The sequence below is a fragment of the Tachysurus fulvidraco genome, chromosome 2 (assembly GCF_022655615.1).
Source record: "Tachysurus fulvidraco isolate hzauxx_2018 chromosome 2, HZAU_PFXX_2.0, whole genome shotgun sequence".
NCBI classification, from domain to species: Eukaryota; Metazoa; Chordata; class Actinopteri; order Siluriformes; family Bagridae; genus Tachysurus; species Tachysurus fulvidraco.
Window position 1 is genome coordinate 15,432,170 of NC_062519.1, and position 19,055 is coordinate 15,451,224.

The 19,055-nt window shown below is 39.3% G+C and overlaps 2 protein-coding genes across 5 annotated transcripts in view; one reads left to right on the forward strand and one right to left on the reverse strand.

Annotated features, from left to right (window-relative positions):
- Positions 1–9,449, reverse strand: part of camk1b (calcium/calmodulin-dependent protein kinase Ib) — a 32,854-nt gene extending 23,405 nt beyond the window's left edge. Inside the window, exons 1-2 of the mRNA XM_027176379.2 lie at positions 9,296–9,449; positions 2,917–3,027 (exon numbers count right to left, since the gene is read on the reverse strand). Of these exons, the coding sequence (XP_027032180.2) occupies positions 2,917–3,002 (86 nt within the window). The 5' untranslated portion in view covers positions 3,003–3,027; positions 9,296–9,449. The remainder of the gene's footprint in view (positions 1–2,916; positions 3,028–9,295) is intronic.
- A 996-nt stretch (positions 9,450–10,445) lies between these two features.
- Positions 10,446–19,054, forward strand: nek4 (NIMA-related kinase 4). Of its 4 annotated transcripts, none has more exons than XM_027176367.2 (16): positions 10,446–10,741; positions 11,227–11,493; positions 11,755–11,952; positions 12,348–12,455; positions 12,705–12,859; positions 12,939–13,062; positions 13,901–14,398; positions 14,477–14,533; positions 15,629–15,769; positions 15,848–15,994; positions 16,118–16,184; positions 16,891–17,000; positions 17,363–17,454; positions 17,537–17,754; positions 17,985–18,124; positions 18,920–19,054. In XM_027176367.2, exons 1-16 carry the CDS (start codon positions 10,655–10,657, stop codon positions 19,016–19,018), a joined length of 2,508 nt encoding a protein of 835 aa, XP_027032168.2. In that variant the 5' UTR covers positions 10,446–10,654; the 3' UTR covers positions 19,019–19,054. The 4 variants fall into 4 exon arrangements, with proteins under 4 accessions (XP_027032168.2, XP_047665643.1, XP_027032169.2 ...); XM_047809687.1 differs by having other exon boundaries at positions 16,894–17,000; XM_027176368.2 differs by having other exon boundaries at positions 15,632–15,769.
- The last annotated feature ends 1 nt before the right edge of the window (position 19,055 follows it).

Below are 19,055 nucleotides of genomic sequence, written 5' to 3' on the forward strand. Positions count from 1 at the left end.
ACACATGCATTTTTCCTTTAAAGATATTTGCATACTGCATGACATTCCACTGTGGCGTGCTCCAAGCAAAGTGGTTTTTTTTTTTTTTTGGAGAAATGGAAAGTCATGTGCAGCCAGTCACCAAAAAGCCAACCCTTGTTTCTGTGATGAAAGCGTTGTGGGATGAACAAGAGACTCCATTTGAAATTTAATGAATGTGTCGAGGGATCACGCTGCACATTAATATGAATTAGAGATGAACAGAGGAAACCTGGAACCTCACAACACTGTTAAGGACCATTGAGTTATCTATTGTTGTGGAGATGAGTAGACATAAGAGGACAGACTTTGGTTTAAATCTGCTTAATATACAGTCAGGAAATAATAGGTATGAGACATGTACATTTTAGTTCCCAAAGTTCAAGTCCCATTGTGTCTTTTAACTAAATGTACAAAAGACCTTGTACCTTGAAACCACAGTGTTTTGGATTTTGTAGAGTATACTTTGCAAGAAATTGAGATGATGAGGTCAGTTTTCTCTCAGGTCAACGGTTCATTTACATTTATTCATTTGGTCAATGTGTTATCTGAACAAAAGAACTTTTGAGCTCAAAAGAGCATTTGAGCTCAACCTTCTGTAAGGTCATACCACTGAAATCCCACTTATCATTTTCTCGATATCATACAATTAATCTATAAACCTAAGTAAAGAAGTGCAAGTAAATGATGAACCTGGAACTATAAAGGTTCCTGTAAATGTGAAACTAAATTAGAGTGTGTAAAATGTCAGAGGGGGTTCCTGGAAACTGCCCCAATTTGAACAAAAATCATGACAAAAAAAAAAAAAGAAATCATTTCAACGAGATTAAACCGAGCCTCGCAAATGCTCACACGTTTGTCGGCGAGATTATTAATAGAAAATAAAACTTTGTTTCCATAGCAACTGTTTTAGTCCATATGGAAAGTGTCTGCTCCAGTTGCCAAGACAACCAGCCCACGATGAACTCGGAGCTAAGCGAGGCGGGGAGAGCTGGCGATGCTTTCCTCACTGTGCCTGGAAGAGAGGAGGGTCGGAAAATTCAAGCGTGGTGCGTGTTGAGCTTGTGAGGTTGTAAGCATGAACGCATGCCTAGGCTTGCACTCTGACATGGAACTGAGGTGTTGGACTGAAAAGTACAAAAACTATTTTGTGAAAAATGGTACATTGGAAATCTTTCACCAACAACTATGTAGTCATGTGTAGAAAGCTTCTTGGTGATTAGAACTGTAAAGATATTACAAAATTATAACTAAAAGTTATGGCCCAGTGTTGGTACAGTGCAAGAACCCAGAAGGTCACAGGTTAACTCCCAGAACCTTTGTTGTTTTTTTAGTAAGGCCAGTAACTCCTCAACTCTATGGATGAATTGGTCTCAAATTGTATATCCACATACATATGCATCTGGAATGAAATATTGTGACCCCAGTGCCATGGTGGAAGCTGTTATTTTGGATAACTCTTTAGCTTGATCTCTCCCAGGACCTTCCAGTAGAGCATGCCTCAAAATTACTGCCTGATAACTGCGGCTCCTCTGTTCTGGGAATGCCGGCTTGGGAATACTAGAAATTCCTCACAGAGGTCAGCTTGCTTTTCTAGATACCAGAGGAGTTAACAACGACTGGACACATATGGCTGCCATTAAAATAAAAACAATTACAAACTCCAGAGTGATATCAGGGTCTGGTAGTTTCTGTATTAATGCTTAGACTGTTGTTGTGTCTTTAATAAGAAGGGGATTCTTTTCCTCTTCTCCACATTTGAGAGGCTATTGTAGATAATAAATAGGCAACTAACATCAGAAAAGAATATACAAACATTTTCAACCAAGACCAGCAAGGTTTGGTAGCATGTTATCACAATATGGACCAACTGTGCTGAGCAAAACAGATGAGAAATCTGTTAAAATCAATAGATTCCTCATTACACATCACTGAATAATTCATTCATGCTGCATCAAAATGGATATGCTAATATTCTATACAGTTGATCTAAATCACTATGCTCCTCTAGATTATTAACATATAGTGTTACTATGGTATGTTATGAGAACTATGACTTTACGTTGGTGCTGAAACTATAAATTTTGTGCTTTTCACATGAGAAAGGAAAACACAGTAAGCTCACAGTTCATGCGATTAAAGTTATGAGAACACTGTTGCTAAGCAACTGGCCGAGCAAATGCTAGCTAATGACAGAGCTTCAATTTAACTAACTAGCACTTCTTTACACAAACAAAGGAACGGAAGAACGAAACTGGAAATAAGACAAAAATATTGGAAATGTCAACATTTTCCCTCAGATGTGTTGGTAAATTACCAAAAAAAATAGCCTGTCTGTCTAAAATTACACTAATCATCCTTAGCATGGGCGCTGCTGTATTGAAAACATAAATGCTGTGTCATAACTCACTGTCAGAATTCACTGACAGAAAATTTCCACTTCAGAAATGAGGAATACCACAATTGTGGTACAATAATCTAAAAAAATATGCAGTATATGTTTATAACATGTAACCTTTACACAGGTATTATTTAATGCTCTGCTTTTGCTGTGGTGGTCATACTCTTGGACTGGATTTTACCACAGATTTTTTTTTTTTAAACTTCATAATAATTACGGTATAATGACATATTGAAAACCGTGGACATCTTTTGCACCAAAAGTCCATGTTTAATTTTCATAACAGGATTTGTGTACACAAATCAATTAAATTAAATCAATGATGTCCAACGGTAGGAATTTCTAAAGTGCTTATGTCTCTCATCACCATGTTGGCTACAAGCTGAGCTAAGTGTGAAATTAAGTGTGGCAGAAATCAGGTGAAAATCCCTAGTAACAACCACTCACATTATTCATCCATAACTTAAAAAGACTGCAATAACAACGAGAAAACTTACGTCCCCAGCACATCCTTGAAGTCATAGATCTCCTTGATGTCAGATGTCTTTTTCTTCCACGAGTGTCCATCTTCACCCAGGGGCATCTTGTTACGGTCAAATATCGCGTAGCTGTGAGACAGAAAGTAAAGTTCAGTCATACAGCTTAGGTTTATTTGTAAAATGTTAACATGCATTATCGTGTCTTATTAACTTCGTTTGGGAGGGAACTATTTATTAAAGTTATTATACTTTGTACTATTACATTTTATACCAAGCTTTTTGGTAATCTTTAAACCGGTGGGGGATTGGGGGGCTAGTCAGTCACATTATTCCACCACATGCATGAGGAACTGTAGATCATTGGAGTACAGAGAGGTGAAAGTTTAACGCTCAGATGCATTTTGACAATTCTTGTGTGATGCAATTTATCTTGCAAAAAAGGTACCATAGAATCAAAAGGTGGCAGAATCTGGGCATTTTTATGGTGCCAGCACACAGGCTAAAGTGCACACTGGAGAGGATTTATATTAAACATACCTTTCTTTTTTGGCTTAGCCAAGTGCTTAAGGTTGCATAAGTGAGAGAGAGGCCCTTTTCAGCTCTTAAGCATAAATAAACAAGATCTACCAAAAGTAAACTGATGTTACCTGAAATAATTCTTTGCAGTCAAATTTAAATTTCTCTCAAAAACAAAACATAAGTTTATGACAATTTCTAAAAAGAAGCTCAGGCAATTTGTGAGCATTCACACTTACATTTTTTTGTTCTATTTGTTCTATTTAAAAGAACACCAATCATTCAAATATGGTACACATTCCAAATGATGTCAATGGTTTCCAATCTTAAGGATTGCTTAAGAATTATTAATTATTTATTATTATTAACGCTACTTGTGAAAGTGTAAAAGCAATTTGAATATTTGTGTTTTGGCATTTACAAGATCCAGAATGTACATGAATTTGACACGTGAAAATCCTATGGCCAATAATAATGATATAATAATAACAACAACAAGGGCAAGGTTATAGCTGGGTCGAAAAGGAATCCTTTTCTTCAGTCTTAGTTAACTTGAATTAATAAAATACTAGTGCAAATTAACCAAGACTTGTACTGTGGCGTTCAATGATTTTAAAAACTTTCCAAACACTGTCGTGATGAGAGATACATTGCTCTAATATATAAGTACTTCCTTTTAAATATCAGTCTGTGTTTTCCCTAAAAGTTTAGAACACATGATATGCAAATGGTTGGTTAAGGCTCATCATTTCCATGCAATCAAATGCTTCACAGTTTAACAGAAACCCTGGATTTGCTAATCTATTTTTATTGTGTGTTTTTGACAACCATCCCCTGTTCAGAAATTCTCAAGAATAGGTAGGACCACCTCAAATGCCTTCCTGAGAAACCTCATTAGCGGACGCCATCAGCCAACCCCATTACAACTATTACCAAGCGTAACTCGACCTCAGATTTGCTATCAAAATATCTGCAAAGATGGAATATACGGGCCATCTCATAATACAGTTAGGATCAATGAGCAGTCGATCAATGAGCTGAATGACTGAGCTCCTCTTCACGATAGTCTCGCCTCCACACACTTTCCCCACCAGAGCTTCCCTATGAGTTCATCACCCATTTAAAAAATGCATTAACTCCAGGATCAGAGACTTTTACAGGCTACTGAAAATTGTTACAGATATAAAAATGACTGCATGCTCAGAGACTACTCAAATATCAAGAATGTACATGATGGTGAAATAGTGAAATTTATTATGCCATGCTAGGTCTACTTCACTCCCTGACCTCCCATACACACCAAACCTAATGAAATCACAAATGCCTTACTGAAAAATCTTGTACATATCATTATGTTTTCCATCTAATCACTAATACAGGGGGGGTGGAGTTGAGCTGTGTAGAATATGCGCATTGCCTATTTTTAGGGCATTACGATGGCACAAATAGTGGGCGCATAAGTCATCACGCACACACAACCTTTCAAAGGCAATAATGGGAGGGCTTCTCAGACCAAAATAACCAGCTTAATAACAGTCTGCTTTTCAGGACTCTGGAGATAGATGCTGTGGGAGATGTGCCAAAGTCTGCTTCTTCAGGCCTACACTGGCAGGACATAATTCATGAAGATCTCCTGTTAACTATGATCTACAGTTTAATGATGATCAAAGTCTTGCATCGCTTTGTGTGCCTCACTAAACACAGTATTATGAAGATGCAAAGGAATTTGTAAAGGTCTTCTTTTCTTATCTTAGACACAGCAGCACGTTATCTCCTCGTATGCTTCTTCATTATCTTACAGGAGACACTTTTAATCTTGTAGTGAACTTAAAATGGAAACGAAGGTCAAGCTGAAGATGTTGAAGACAATTCTGGTCACATAATTACATTGTTTTGCAGGATCTCTTTGGGTTGTAATAGCCTTTATATTAATCTACATTAGGAAACCTTAGAGAAAATGAGTCCTTATTCTTACTTTCCAAAGGGAAAGACTTTGCCTCAAGCGTTCAAGCACTGCTCCAAATGATTCAGTGATGCACAAGTCCCATAATTTTTTCTATTCTCATTGACACAAAACTCATACCTGATACAAAGTTTTGTCTAAGGAAGTGATGTGCAAGGACATAATGACTGATGTCTTTCCTTTTCTTGTGCCTTTGTAATTGCCCTCAGAGATTTAATTACAAAGGAATAATAAAAAAAACAATCACGTTCATTGCATCCGTTTGACATTCATGCTGATCAACATGTTACTATTTAAAATAGTTGCCACCTGTTTCCTCCTACATCTAGATGTAATTTGCATCGCCATATGACAACTGAATACTGCTGCATGGATAAGATCCTGTTAGACACTATTATCTGGATCTGGAAACCCATTGCATTCCTTTTCCTACAGCTCTTAAGTCTCAGATGTTCTGTAGGCAGAAATAGTATCTTGGTGCAGAACAAAAAGTAAAATAGACATCTAGGGTTTCACAGCTGATAAAAAAATAGTGAGCCAGGAAGTCACAGACTGAAAAGGCTGAAGCTGACAAGCCGCTTCTGAGTCTTGGCTGACCGCATGATGTGAAGTTTCACTTCCCTAAAAAAAAAGCACAGTGGTGCAAGCTAAAGGCATGTTTCATCGAGTAATGTCTTACTAGATTTTATCATTTACTTTGTTAAAGGCGCGACATAGTGAATGAGTAAAGAATGTTTAGTCTGAAGGGTAAAATCCATCAAGCAGTCCTGACAACTTGACTGAAAGTATGTCTTGCTGAACTAGTTTTCAAGTATGTCTTGCTGAACTAGTATACAGTGAACATTATCCTTCGATCATAACAGGACGATATAACAGACTCGATAAAGTCTGATTTTTATGTGCTGCTTCAGTAACGACTAAGATTAATTAATCGTAATTCGTTCTTCTATTAGTGCGGACTTCCACAGGAGGTTTAGGGAATCGGGGTCACTGGATCATCATTATTGTTTTACTGTTTTATACAGTATATGGATATAAAGACGGCAAAGAAAATACGTAGATTAAAAAATAAGCAGGAATGCCATGCTTTCTATTCCAAAGAAGTTGGAAGTTCATTTCCATCAAATCATAAAAATGGTTGGTTTTAACACTCCCAAAGCCGAACTCACAAAACCTGATTAAAGGAAATAAACTTCCTTGAAACTATCTTCTTTCTGGAATGTTGGCAAGCCAAAGACGCTTTTTTTTAACAGCCAAACACAACAAAGAATGTAACACATGATCAAATTTTCAACACACCTGGACATGCAAGATGATGCCAAAGATATTCGCCGTCATCAGAGTCATACTTTACAAAATTATAAACGCTCCTTTGGATGTTTTCGATCTAAACTGAGATTGATGCAACGACCAGAGCCTTTAACAGGCAAGTAGACATTTGATACACTCAAAAACATGTAGACAGGACAAAATGCTTTGGCATGGCTCACATTGGGTTTATCCAAGGAAAAAAAAAGAGCGTGAGTGCATAGTGTGCATGCACGGTGAAGGGTCATAAGGGAATAGGTGGTCAGTGGGCAGTGTGGACTTAAGGAGGATATAAAAGGAGAGCAGTAATTAACCACCCAAATTCGGACAAATGGGGAAAGTCGTTCCCAGCATGCAGCATTCAGTATAGTTGGAGCTCATCATAAAGAGAAGATACTCACTGGTGTCCCATGGCTGCTCGAAAGACACAAGAGACACAGAAATCACACCTCAAACCTGGGTGGATAAATCTTTCTCTCTCTCATATATATATATATATATAAAACTAAAAGGTGGAACGCTATTGAAGTCCAAGTTGGGGCAATTTTAAAAGTATATTACAGAGATTACACCCAAGTCATTGGGCTGAGATGCTATCATGCAGAGATGCTAACAAGAAAATCCTAGCAGGCAGGAAAAAAAAAATGACCACAAAGAGGGTAATTGTTTTCCGCCCAGCTGTGTGCCAAGCAACCTTAGAAAACAGCAATTCTAAAGTCTACCATGACCAGAACTTAAGAATATGAAGTTACTCTATTTTACCAAAAACTCTATTATACCAAAATCGTTCCTATAGGGGATTTCTACTGATTCAAATTCCCATGTCAACATTCACTTCAAGTTAGCGTGACATAAAAATATCCGCTACCAGATGCAATCTTTGTCACGATGTCCCAAGCCCTTTACCCTTCACTGAATTTCCTCTTCTGCTGTGTGCATTTTATTCACATTTAATCTGAATGTTTTATCTAAGAAAGTAGATGTGGTTATAGCACAAGACCGTGTAATACAGTATGTAGTTATTGACACCTCGGTCATTGTGACCTGAGAGTGACAACAAAAAACAACAACAAAAAAAACAGTAATTTTAGCCCGTGTTATTTTCAGTAGTGAAGAGTGTCTGTCTTTTTTAAAATCAGCTCTACCGCTAAATTCAGAATAATAAGCAGTAATAACTGCTTAGCTTCTTCATGTTCATCCAGAAAATCTTTTACCACACCACCTGTGTGAAATATGCTGACAATTCCCTTGGGTTATGTTAATTGAGTTTGTTATTCTGTCCATGTTTCACATCCATTTCCCTGAACTGCAACCAGACTATTGTTTATTAACAGCCTCATAAACATAGCAACCGAATACACCACATGCTCATTAGCAGTGCATCATTTCCTACATATTATATAGAGTATGGGAAGGTGATCCACATGTGTGTGTGTGTGTGTGTGTGTGTGTGTGTGTGTGTGCGCGTGTAAACCCACCCCCACAGCATTTTGCCCAGCTTCCACTTTCAGGTCCAAAGTGCACAATAATAAGACACTTTTGTGACACTTATGAGATAGTGTACAGCTGCCACAACAGTACAACTTTTATGACTTTTGCATCCGATAATAATCTCTTCCCGCTCATGTGACATTTGCAAAACACTTTGCATTAAAGCAAGATTAAAAGTACGCTTAGATGAGAGATGTTTTATATCAACTAGGCAGAAAAGGAAGTCCAGCTTCTGTCATGTCACTTATGCAACCGGACAAAAAAAAATAATTCATTTCCTTGATTGTGTTACTGAATTCAACAATGAGCTTCTTTAATGTGTCCTTTTACATGACACGAATGTTATGTATGCCAGACGGGTCTACACAAAATCCGATAATAGCTGGAGTTCTAGTTGCAAGTATTTGGGACAGACTGACAGACTGACAGCTCAAGATAAAATGCAGAACTTAAAAGCTGGATGGTGTAAAAGAAAACACATCTGTATAAAGAGACAATCAGACAGAAAACTGGACTGCATCCCTTCTACCATTCTTTTTCCAGAAGCACTGGCTTTCATTTATTTGACCTTTTAAGGAGTTGTGAAGTTTTAGGAAACACCTGAATGCTTCATTTTTACCTGTTTTTCCTGAATGCTTCAACCAGCTGTCAGTGTTAACTGCCATATATCGGTTATTTAAGTCATGCCTTTTAGGACCATGTTAGGATTAACCACTTCCCTTAGTGCATTCATAAATCTCTTTTATTGACTGTAATGTAGCTGTGTTTCCTTGCATGAATGGCAGTTTAGAAGAGGATCAGCCTACATCAATAATCCTCCTCTGCTACTCATCTGAATCGCTATGCATTTCATATGAGCGCACAAACGCAGAGGGAAAACCCCGTGCACGGGTTCTAAAAGCGATATAACGGGTTATAAAGCATGCTTATTGATTATAAGCACTGCATTGATCTTTATGTACAGCCACACGGCGCGTGCGTCTCTCTTCCTCTATACATGGATCTGCACGGAAATTAATCCACTCAAAGACACCAGACTAAGATTCCCTTCCATATTTGCGTTTGATTTCACCCATGTGTGTGTGTGTGTGTAGTGTACCAGACAGAGCTGCTTCCTACCTGAACGGCGGAGATGAGATGAGTAGAACCGACGTGCACGCGCTCAGCCCACTATGTGTGCAGTGCAGCGCCGCTTCCTCTCACAAGCCCTCCAAAAGCAGCGCACCGCTGACGTCACAGCGTTAGATAAAAAGGAGAGAGGACGTGAGGCGTGGCTTATTGACTGCTAACCAATCACAAAAACATCTTCAGGTAAATCAAGACGCGATTGTGATTGGCTGACATGCACGGCCGTTTTTAAACTAGTCTCTAAGCACTAATAAGAGTTGCCAGGTCTTACAAATGACTTGTCAGTTATTCGAGAATGTTTGCTTTCATTTTTGTTTTAACTGAAAATGACATAATAATAATAATAGTAATAATAATAATAATAATAATAATAATTATTATTATTATTATTATTATTATTATTATTATTATCATCATCATCATCATCATAATGACAACAACAAAAACAACAAAAACAACAAAAACAACAACAACAACAACAACAATATTAGCTTCTCTTTGTTATAATTAAGCTAGAAAATGAATAGAAACTGGGATTATTTATTTACATAGCTTTGAATGCCATCCCACATTATATCAATGCTTTATGTTTTATCAATGTTTTTATGAATAGGAATGTAATGTAATGTAATGGTGTCTCAGTGAAACAGAAAAAACATTAAATATTTACAGTAGGTTGATGTAATTATCATAGGTTTGCTTTACGTGTTTTGTTTTTTAATTTTAAAACCTTTGGAATAGTGCAATTTAATTCCATAAGGAGTATTATGTGCCATTGCAATTTATTTCACGACAACAACTGAAATCGTTAACTGTGAAAAAAAATAATAATAAAAAGTTATTTTCGTGTTGTTTATCCTGTTCATACATAGTTATCTTATCTTGATGGTTGCCAGATTTCACCTTAATCAAATAAATTTGGAGTCTCTATAAACGATTCACTTTTAACTGCATTTTATTCCCCTTTTACCTGCCTTTTTCATAGACAGTATTTGTGACGCTTGTATAAAACGTGTATTTATTTAGAAATTGCGTCACCTGGTGGTGAACACCTTAATCGGTTTAAGTAGCCACTGTAAACATGCTCCAAAACTAAAGAGGGTGCTGTGAAAAATCTCAACAACGGTTTGATCCTATAGTTTTAATGCTCACGTGGTTACGTTGCTTGGTGACGATGAAGCCTGGCTTTGACAATTTCTTTTAGCATCGCTGACACACACACACACAATCAAAGTTTGAACTCGGGCACTATAAATAATAAATAATACTCGCTCGTGCGTTAATTGAAACTCGTGATTAGTCGATCGATCAGCTATGTAAACACTGGGATTAGAGACTTTACCCAAAACTATGGAGAGCTATGTTTTTCTCCGAGTGGTGGGGAAGGGGAGTTATGGGGAGGTGAATCTGGTGCAACACAAATCTGATCGCAAACAGGTAAGATGAGATCGGTTAGCTCGAGTCTAATCATCTCTGGTGTGTGTGTGTGGGGTAGGAATGCTTTGTGTTGTCATGGCTGTTTAACTTACTTGCTTAATGCAGTTTATATATATATATATATATATATATATATATATATATATATATATATATATATATATATATATAAGGGATCATCTGGATCTGATCTAATATCATGTACAAATTTCCTTTGCTTTTCAGGATGACAGAACAGTATTACATACATTTTTGCTAGGATATAAGTGTTCTTTTTTTGCTGAAACTCAGAACAGCATGTGAAAGTTCTGTGTTTTGAGTCAGCTTTATACTCTATGGCATCAAAATCATCTGATTACTGGATAAAAATGATTCAAATCTGATTCAATAAAAGGGAGATCCCTTTTAATACAATCAAACATTTTGTTGTCTTATGTTACTTATAGTGTATTATAATGTATGTGCGTTTTTTTTCTCTCTCTCAGTACGTCATCAAGAAGCTGAACCTAAGGACATCATCGAAGCGAGAACGTCGGGCGGCTGAACAGGAAGCGCAGCTTCTCTCACAGCTTAAACATCCCAACATCGTCACCTACCGGGAATCATGGGAAGGAGAAGACTATCAGCTTTATATAGTTATGGGTTTCTGTGAGGGGGGAGACTTGTATCATAGGCTTAAGCAGCAGAAGGGTGAGCTGCTGCCTGAGAGACAGGTGGTGGAGTGGTTTGTCCAGATCGCCATGGCACTGCAGGTAGGCGAGCGTTGCTTTTAATTTTATGCAGTTTAAATACACATAAAAATGTCTGTCTTGAAAAGCCGGAAGTCGCAGCTTTAGAAATGATTGTATGCTTTTAATACTCTATGATGAAGGGTCCAAAAACCAAGTCTCTGTGTTAATAACATGTTAGAACAACGTCTGACCAATCAGATTTAAGAATTCACCAGCATGCGACCTACTCAGCTATTAACAGGTAACATGCTGATTTCTAATGTTCTGTTTCTTTCTCATTAGTATTTACACGAGAAACACATCTTGCACCGTGATTTGAAAACACAGAACATCTTCCTGACCAAGACCAACATCATCAAAGTGGGTGATCTGGGCATCGCACGGGTTCTGGAGAATCAGAACGACATGGCCAGCACCTTGATCGGAACGCCGTACTACATGAGTCCTGAGCTTTTCTCCAACAAGCCGTACAACTACAAGGTATCGCATGTAACAAGTACACCGAACGATTTGTTTATAAGTTAAACCTCCCATATTTGTGCACAGTTACTGACTGTAGACTATTTATTCCTCCCTTGTTCCTGTCAATCAGCAGAAATGGACCACTGATAAGAAGCAGGTATTATATGAGCGGTGGTTCATTGCCAGGATAGATAAATCAACTAAAAATATCCAGCCGAGTGCAGAGATGTGGTTAGAATCTAACACTACTGAAGAGTAGATGATGATTAACACACACAGTGCAAAGAAAAATAACTTATTTTCTAACCAACGAGGTAGAGCATCAAAACCTAAACAAGTTGTACAAATCCTGATTTATCAGTAAGCCGTTTCCTTTTTTACGATTAAACGTTAAGCGGGTTCTCTTTGTGCAGTCGGATGTTTGGGCTCTGGGATGCTGCGTGTACGAGATGGCGACCCTGAAACACGCCTTCAATGCAAAAGACATGAACTCGCTGGTGTATCGCATCGTAGAGGGAAAGGTAACTTCTATACCATTCTAGAATAAATTTGTATCTGATGATGGGACGTTTCCATGGCTGCTCTTTTTTTTTGTTTATTCTAGTACTGAAAGAACTCTGTAACAACAAATAAAATTATGTAGGCGACGTATAACCCTGTGGCTGTATTGTGCCTTTATTCTCTGTGGGAAGTTCAGGAGGAAGTAATTAAAGCTGGGACTAATTATTTGGTACCTCGATCCATCTCGGCTTGTTGTTCTTCTTCCCCAGTTGCCTCAGATGCCAGGTAAATATGATCCTCAGCTAGGAGAGCTGATCAAGCGAATGCTGTGTAAGAGGCCAGACGACAGACCCGACGTCAAACACATTCTACGACAGCCCTACATCAAGCAGCAGATCGCGGTCTTTTTAGAGGCCACCAAAGAGTAAATATGTTCATCACATTAATAAGCTTTCGAAAACTTTATGGAGTGTGTCCATTTCTCATAAATAGGTGTTTGACAGGAAAACTGCCAGATCCAGAAAGAAGGCGAACAGCAGGCCGAACAGAGAAACACCCGCACTGCCGGTACCTCACAAGCAGGAGCCACAGTGTGCCAACTCTGAGCTGAAATGCAGAGGCAAAAAGGTAAAACACACTCCAGAGGTTTGTATTTGGGTTTCGGTTATTGGTTTAGCTATAAATTATAGCTAGCTGATACAAATGACAGCTCAGGCTTGTGTACTGGTTAACTGCCTCAGTCAAATAGCAAAGTTAAGTAAGAAATAAAACCTTATCATTTTATTACAAAAGCAAATCCGGTATGTTTTATTCTTCTTATACAACAGCGATTTGTCGATGATTGCAATTTTGTTTTCTTATTAAAGAATATACACATGGTCATTTTTGTCCATTTATAGTTATATATATTATAGATAAGATAAGATACTTTATTGATCCCAGAGGAAAGTCAGTCATCCAGTAGCAATCCAGTAGAGAAATAAGGTTATAACAAATGCAGTAACCGTAAAAAGAAAAAGAAAAAAAAGGTTGTTGTTTTTTGGTTTGGTTTGTCTTTTTTTTTTATTTAAAAAGTAGGTTGGAAAGAAATATGTCCAAAAATACTATCCTGTGTCCTAAAGATGTTCCTATTGTGGAAGAGTTTTAAGTCTGACTGTTACAAAGTGCTGACTCTGAAGACTCCTTCCTCCTTCTTTTACCGAAATCGTCACCATAATATCGATAGTATATATTATCTTTGTTAAATGACTATAGAATCAGCCGTTCCTGAAATCACTACTGTCAGAGCTGCTGTTATAGAATAAACATCCACACCTTCTGACCAATCAGAATTGAGAATTCAACAGAGCTGAGGTATAAGGGGCAATAGATAAGATGTGTAGATTGATATACATACATTAGGGAAAAAGTCTTGAATGAAAATCAATGATATTATAAGTATTAATGTGCAATTTTATTTTTTCAGTCTGAGGAACACCACTACTCTCAATCCAAACATCACAACGGCATAAAGGACAATGTTCTCCCAAACCCACCCCTCTCCCCAAAATCCCCAAGCAAGGACGTCCTAAACTCGACAGGCCAGAACCTAGCAACCATCAGCAACATTGACATTGACATCCAACCTCAGGAACACAGAGACAAGCTCCGGAAAGTGAAACCTGGAACTTCCGCGGTCAAACGGACAGAGAGAGAGGAGAAGAAGAACCAGGACACTGCGGTTCCTCAGCCACACCCCAGAAAACAAGCTGTCGGAAAGGACGAACGCTCGCTAGTTTCACAGACTTCGAGCGAACCTGTAAAAGACAGTCGAGCTCAGAACGTTAACACGTCTGTGGAGGAGGATACCATGAAGCTGCTGCAGCAGGCAGCGATGGAGGACGTAAAAACCGACAAGCGAGATACCCCAGAGGCCAGGGAGGAGCAAAAAACAGAGGCAGAGCACCGACCGGGAGACAAAGTGGTATGTTATACACCATAATGACATGAAAGTCGAACATTTCTAATAAATCATTAACATTTTCATTGAAATTTTCTTCAGATTAGTTTGGAATCCACTGACAAGCTGCTTGAGCCATTTATTCCAGTAGAGCCGTTGGTAAGAAGAGATTTTGCTCTATTTTCTGAAAAATAAATGTTGCTTAGATCACACTTAAAAATTATTTTATTTTATACTTTATCCTTTTTTTAATCTAGCCACAGGGTTTACAAGCCAGCGACTTCAATGCCGGTCCCAAGCCCGGAAAAATAGAGAGGGTTGCGTCAGGAAGGGCATCCGTCGTTAAACTTGCCAAATTTAAACATGCAAGTCGTCCATGTGAATTCCTGCTATAGACTGTAGCAGTGAGGAAAAGACATGAGGCAGAGATGAAGATGTTGAGGTTCTCTTTAGGAGTGACGAGGATGGACAGGATTAGGAACGGGCACATCAGATGGACAGCTCAGGTGGGCTGTTATGGGGAGATGAGGTTGAGATGGTTTGGACATGTACAGATGAGGGAGATGGTTATATTGGTAGAAGGATGTTGGAGATGGAGCTGCCAGGTAAGAGGTCAAGAGGAAGGACAAAGGGGAGATATATGGATGTGATAAATGAGGACATGAAGGTAATTGGTGAGAGAGTAGAGGATGCTGAGGATAGAGTTAAGTGGAAACTGATGATTCGCTGTGGGGACCCCTAATGGGAAAGAGTGAGCTCTTAAGGAAGTTTATCCCAGCAGTCCGTTATGATTTATCTTAAAGCCAAATTGTGATCATAGCATCTTGTCAGAGATTAGACATTATTTTTAACATCAGCATGGATTTTAACCCATTCATCGTAAAGCTAGGTGATGTGGAGTGTCCCTGTATGTGCAACAATTTATAAATGAGTTAATAAGAATGATCATTTTATCACTTTATTAGTGTTGAATATGAAGGATTGGATTGTCATTTAACATGAATCTTAGTAGCTGTGGAAACACTGGGGTTTGATTGACTAGAGAAAACATTCAATGTACAATCTAAGTAGTTGATTTATATCTGTGTAAGCCGATTCCTTGCCTCTCACCCTTCCTGTATTGCTGCATCTCTTCCACTGCATCATTTATAGCACTGTAAGACTAACACATGCTGCTTTAGGTGTATTTTCTACTCCAGTCTATATACACTGTTCATTCATGTGACAAATAAAGAAATTCTGATTGTACAACAGCAGCTTCACAACCCAGAGCCTCCGACAGCTCCTTCAGAAAACACCAAGCCTCCTCTTCGACCTCCTTCCTCTTCCTCTGAACCGTCCATATCCCGTCAGCGCAGACAGAGAAGGACAGAAGCGGACCACAGTGAGAGCAAAGTAAGTGACGTACGTAGAAACCACAATCGTTTCCATTAATCGATTCTTTTTAACGTAGTTTTTCAACATTTTTTTTAGATTAAAACTGCCGATTCCAGGCCTCTGCCTCCACTTCCGGAAAACTCTCCATCCGCAGGCATAAAAAAGAGGGAAGGAAGTGAAGCTGAGATGGTTAAACACGCTATACGCTCCCAGTCTGGTCACCAACACGAACCTGCACCACAGGTAGGACTCGTGTCAAGGCGAAAAAGAAGAAAGCTTGACCTGGGAGGCCACAATAAGGGAATTAAGATTAAGGGAATTGGTATCGGATTTTTTTTTCTTCAGCCTGCTCTGTTTCACTTGTAGAATCGGCCATTATCAGCCCGAGAGAGGAGGCGGCTGAGGCAGTCACGAGATAACCAGAGTGAATCAGGTATATAAACATGTCAGTTCAGTTTAACCCAATAAACTCATTCATTCATTCACTTTCTACCACTTATCCGAACTTCTCGGGTCACGAGGGGCCTGTGCCTATCTCAGGCGTCATCGGGCATCGAGGCAGGATACACCCTGGACGAAGTGCCAACCCATCACAGGGCACACACACACACACTCTCATTCACTCACACACTCACACACTACGGACAATTTTCCAGAGATGCCAATCAACCTACCATGCGTGTCTTTGGACCGGGGGAGGAAACCGGAGTACCCGGAGGAAACCCCTGAGGCACAGGGAGAACATGCAAACTCCACACACACAAGGCGGAGGCGGGAATCGAACCCCCGACCCTGGAGGTGTGAGGCGAACGTGCTAACCACTAAGCCACCGTGCGCCCCAGTTGAACTCAAAGTAATCACATCTATGCACACAGTCTATTAGCAGACTCGTGATTGAAGTTTATCTCGTGATTGAAGAACTGCTGAATTCTCAATTCTGATTGGTCACAGCGTGTTGATGAGTTTTCTATTACAGCAGCTCAGACAGTTTTAAGACAAATCACAGGTTTATATTAGTTTCCTTGTTCTTATATCAAGTTGAAAGCAGCAACTTAAGCAGGGACTTGTACAGTGGAGTCTCTTGTGCGAATGTTTTGCCAAAGATCACCTCTCGTTAAAGATTCTCGTCTCAAATACAGCAGCTCTAGCCATAAGAAGGGCGTCGTGTGACGTCACCTCTTTAAACGCTAAGCACGCCGACCAGTCTGACTGCCCGAGACCTGCCAGCGTAGCTGCTCTCACACATAAGGTGGGTTGTTGAAACGATGCTAACTTCCTGTATTTGCGAATTTTTTACACTGCCTTCACACAAAAAATGTGAATTCCTTTTTTTGTTTTATGTAAAGAGACACCAAAGATAAATTTGTTATTTGAGAAAAAAATTAAATGCAAAGTAAGCAAAACTATGTACCAGCACAAGACCACGTTATTATATAAATATTATAATACATACATGAATAATTTTTTTTTTGGCTCCCTTGTAATTGTTAGATCCATGTGGCTGCTATGTACAATTAAGACAATGGGAATTTCAAGAAATCTGATGTTGGATAGTTAAATTAGCTCTATCTTTGTTACCGGGACCCATTCATGATCTCTGTCCTGAACCAGGAGAGAAAATCTTCATGGCGTCACTCGGATGAGGAGGAGTGCAGCTCATCGACCAGCTCCACCGAGCGCTCTGAGGGAGACTACAGAGAGAAGTGAGATGGGAATCTCTGACATGATTTCAAAACAATATATAAACTAACTCGCTCCAGCTCTGAATCTGCTCTCGTTCCCCAGCAAAAGCGAAACCAACGAGATGCAGGACCTGGTCCAAATGATGACGCAGACGTTACGAATGGATGCCCGAGACGTCACGTGCGAGCAGGAACGCTCGAAGTGCAACTCGTCCATGCTGCCTGAGTTCAAACTGAACAGGAAGTACCGAGACACGCTGATGCTTCATGGGAAGAGCAAAGAGGAAGAACGCAGCCTTCATCTCAGTGACTTCCGCTCAGGTTTGGTGCATGACTTGATGACTAAAAGAGAACTGATCACTTCTCAGGTTAGACTTTATTCTAGCTTTCCTGCTTTTCCTTTCAATCAGCGGATCGTCTTCAAAAACATTTCTTATGACAAAAGAAAAAAAACGAATCTCAAATTTTCTGTCTCTGCTGATGTAAAAGCTTTAGAAAGATTAATTCTCCTCTCCATGTGAAGCTCAGTCATCCAATCTCTCTGTCTTTAGATGACTCTTTAGGCCCGGCTAAGATCAGGAGAGCCGTGGAGCACTTGCGTACAGACGTGGTTAAAGGACTCGGCGTGAAACTGCTGGACAAAGTCCTGGACATCATGCAGGAAGAGGACGAGGACGAGGACAAGCGAGAGGCAAGAAGCAAACACCTTTTCCCTTCTTTTACTCGATAACCTTCAATCGCTTTTAATAAAACATCTCACACATTTTCTCTCTCACTCATTGTAGTGTCTGGGATTATTTTACAATACAATTATATTCTAGACAACAAGTGAAGTAAACAGTCGTTATTTTTATATTGACTAGATTTGGATTTAAAGACTTGATCTAAAGGAATATATTCAGAATGATTTCTGGTTTTCTTCAAGCAGCTGTACCTCACTATTGGGGCTTAATATCTAAGGGCCTTTTTACACCCGGTCACTTCATGTGTTGTCTCTGATCCGATAGCTATCTGATTTGTTAAAACTGTTCCATTTACATCAGGCCACAAATGCGTCTCTGCGAATCGGATATCGATCTGATCTTTCTACTCCCGCCGAGAATGCTAATATATTTTACCTCATTTCTGGAGTAATTGGAATGGAACACGCTTTGGTGTATGCGGTTGCTACAAAAAACAGCATTTACTGTTTGCTGCATTTCAAGACCCAACGAGACGCCTGGGTTAAAGATGGGAGCCAGCACTGGTGGGAAAACATTTGTTCAACTTTTGTCACCTGCGAGTGACGTACTTCGTCACCCATTTACACCTGTCCAGTTTCATCTATAAAGCGTCCCAGACCTCCTCCTGAAGCGGTTTGAGCGATCGGATTTATGTCCGTCTCGGAACCGTTTCGGAGGGCATTTACACCTAGTCTTTTTACCATCGGATATTTATCGGATCACAGAAAACGCATGAAGTGTTCGATTGTGGTTTCTCTCCTCAGGTCTTGCTCCGGCAGCAGATGGGGGAGGACAAGTACAAAACGTATGCCGTTATGGTGCGACAACTAAAATTCTTCGAGGACGTTGCGTTCAAATGCTGATAAACCGACCGTCGAGCGAATACTGATTGTCATCTGT

Bases quoted from the DNA above. Each gene is read 5' to 3' on its own strand.
- nek4 (XM_027176367.2), top strand. From the start codon at position 10,655: ATGGAGAGCTATGTTTTTCTCCGAGTGGTGGGGAAGGGGAGTTATGGG. The intron at 10,742-11,226 runs GTAAGATGAGAT...TCTCTCTCTCAG, and splicing joins ACAAATCTGATCGCAAACAG to TACGTCATCAAGAAGCTGAA. The intron at 17,001-17,362 runs GTGGGTTGTTGA...GTCCTGAACCAG, and splicing joins TAGCTGCTCTCACACATAAG to GAGAGAAAATCTTCATGGCG.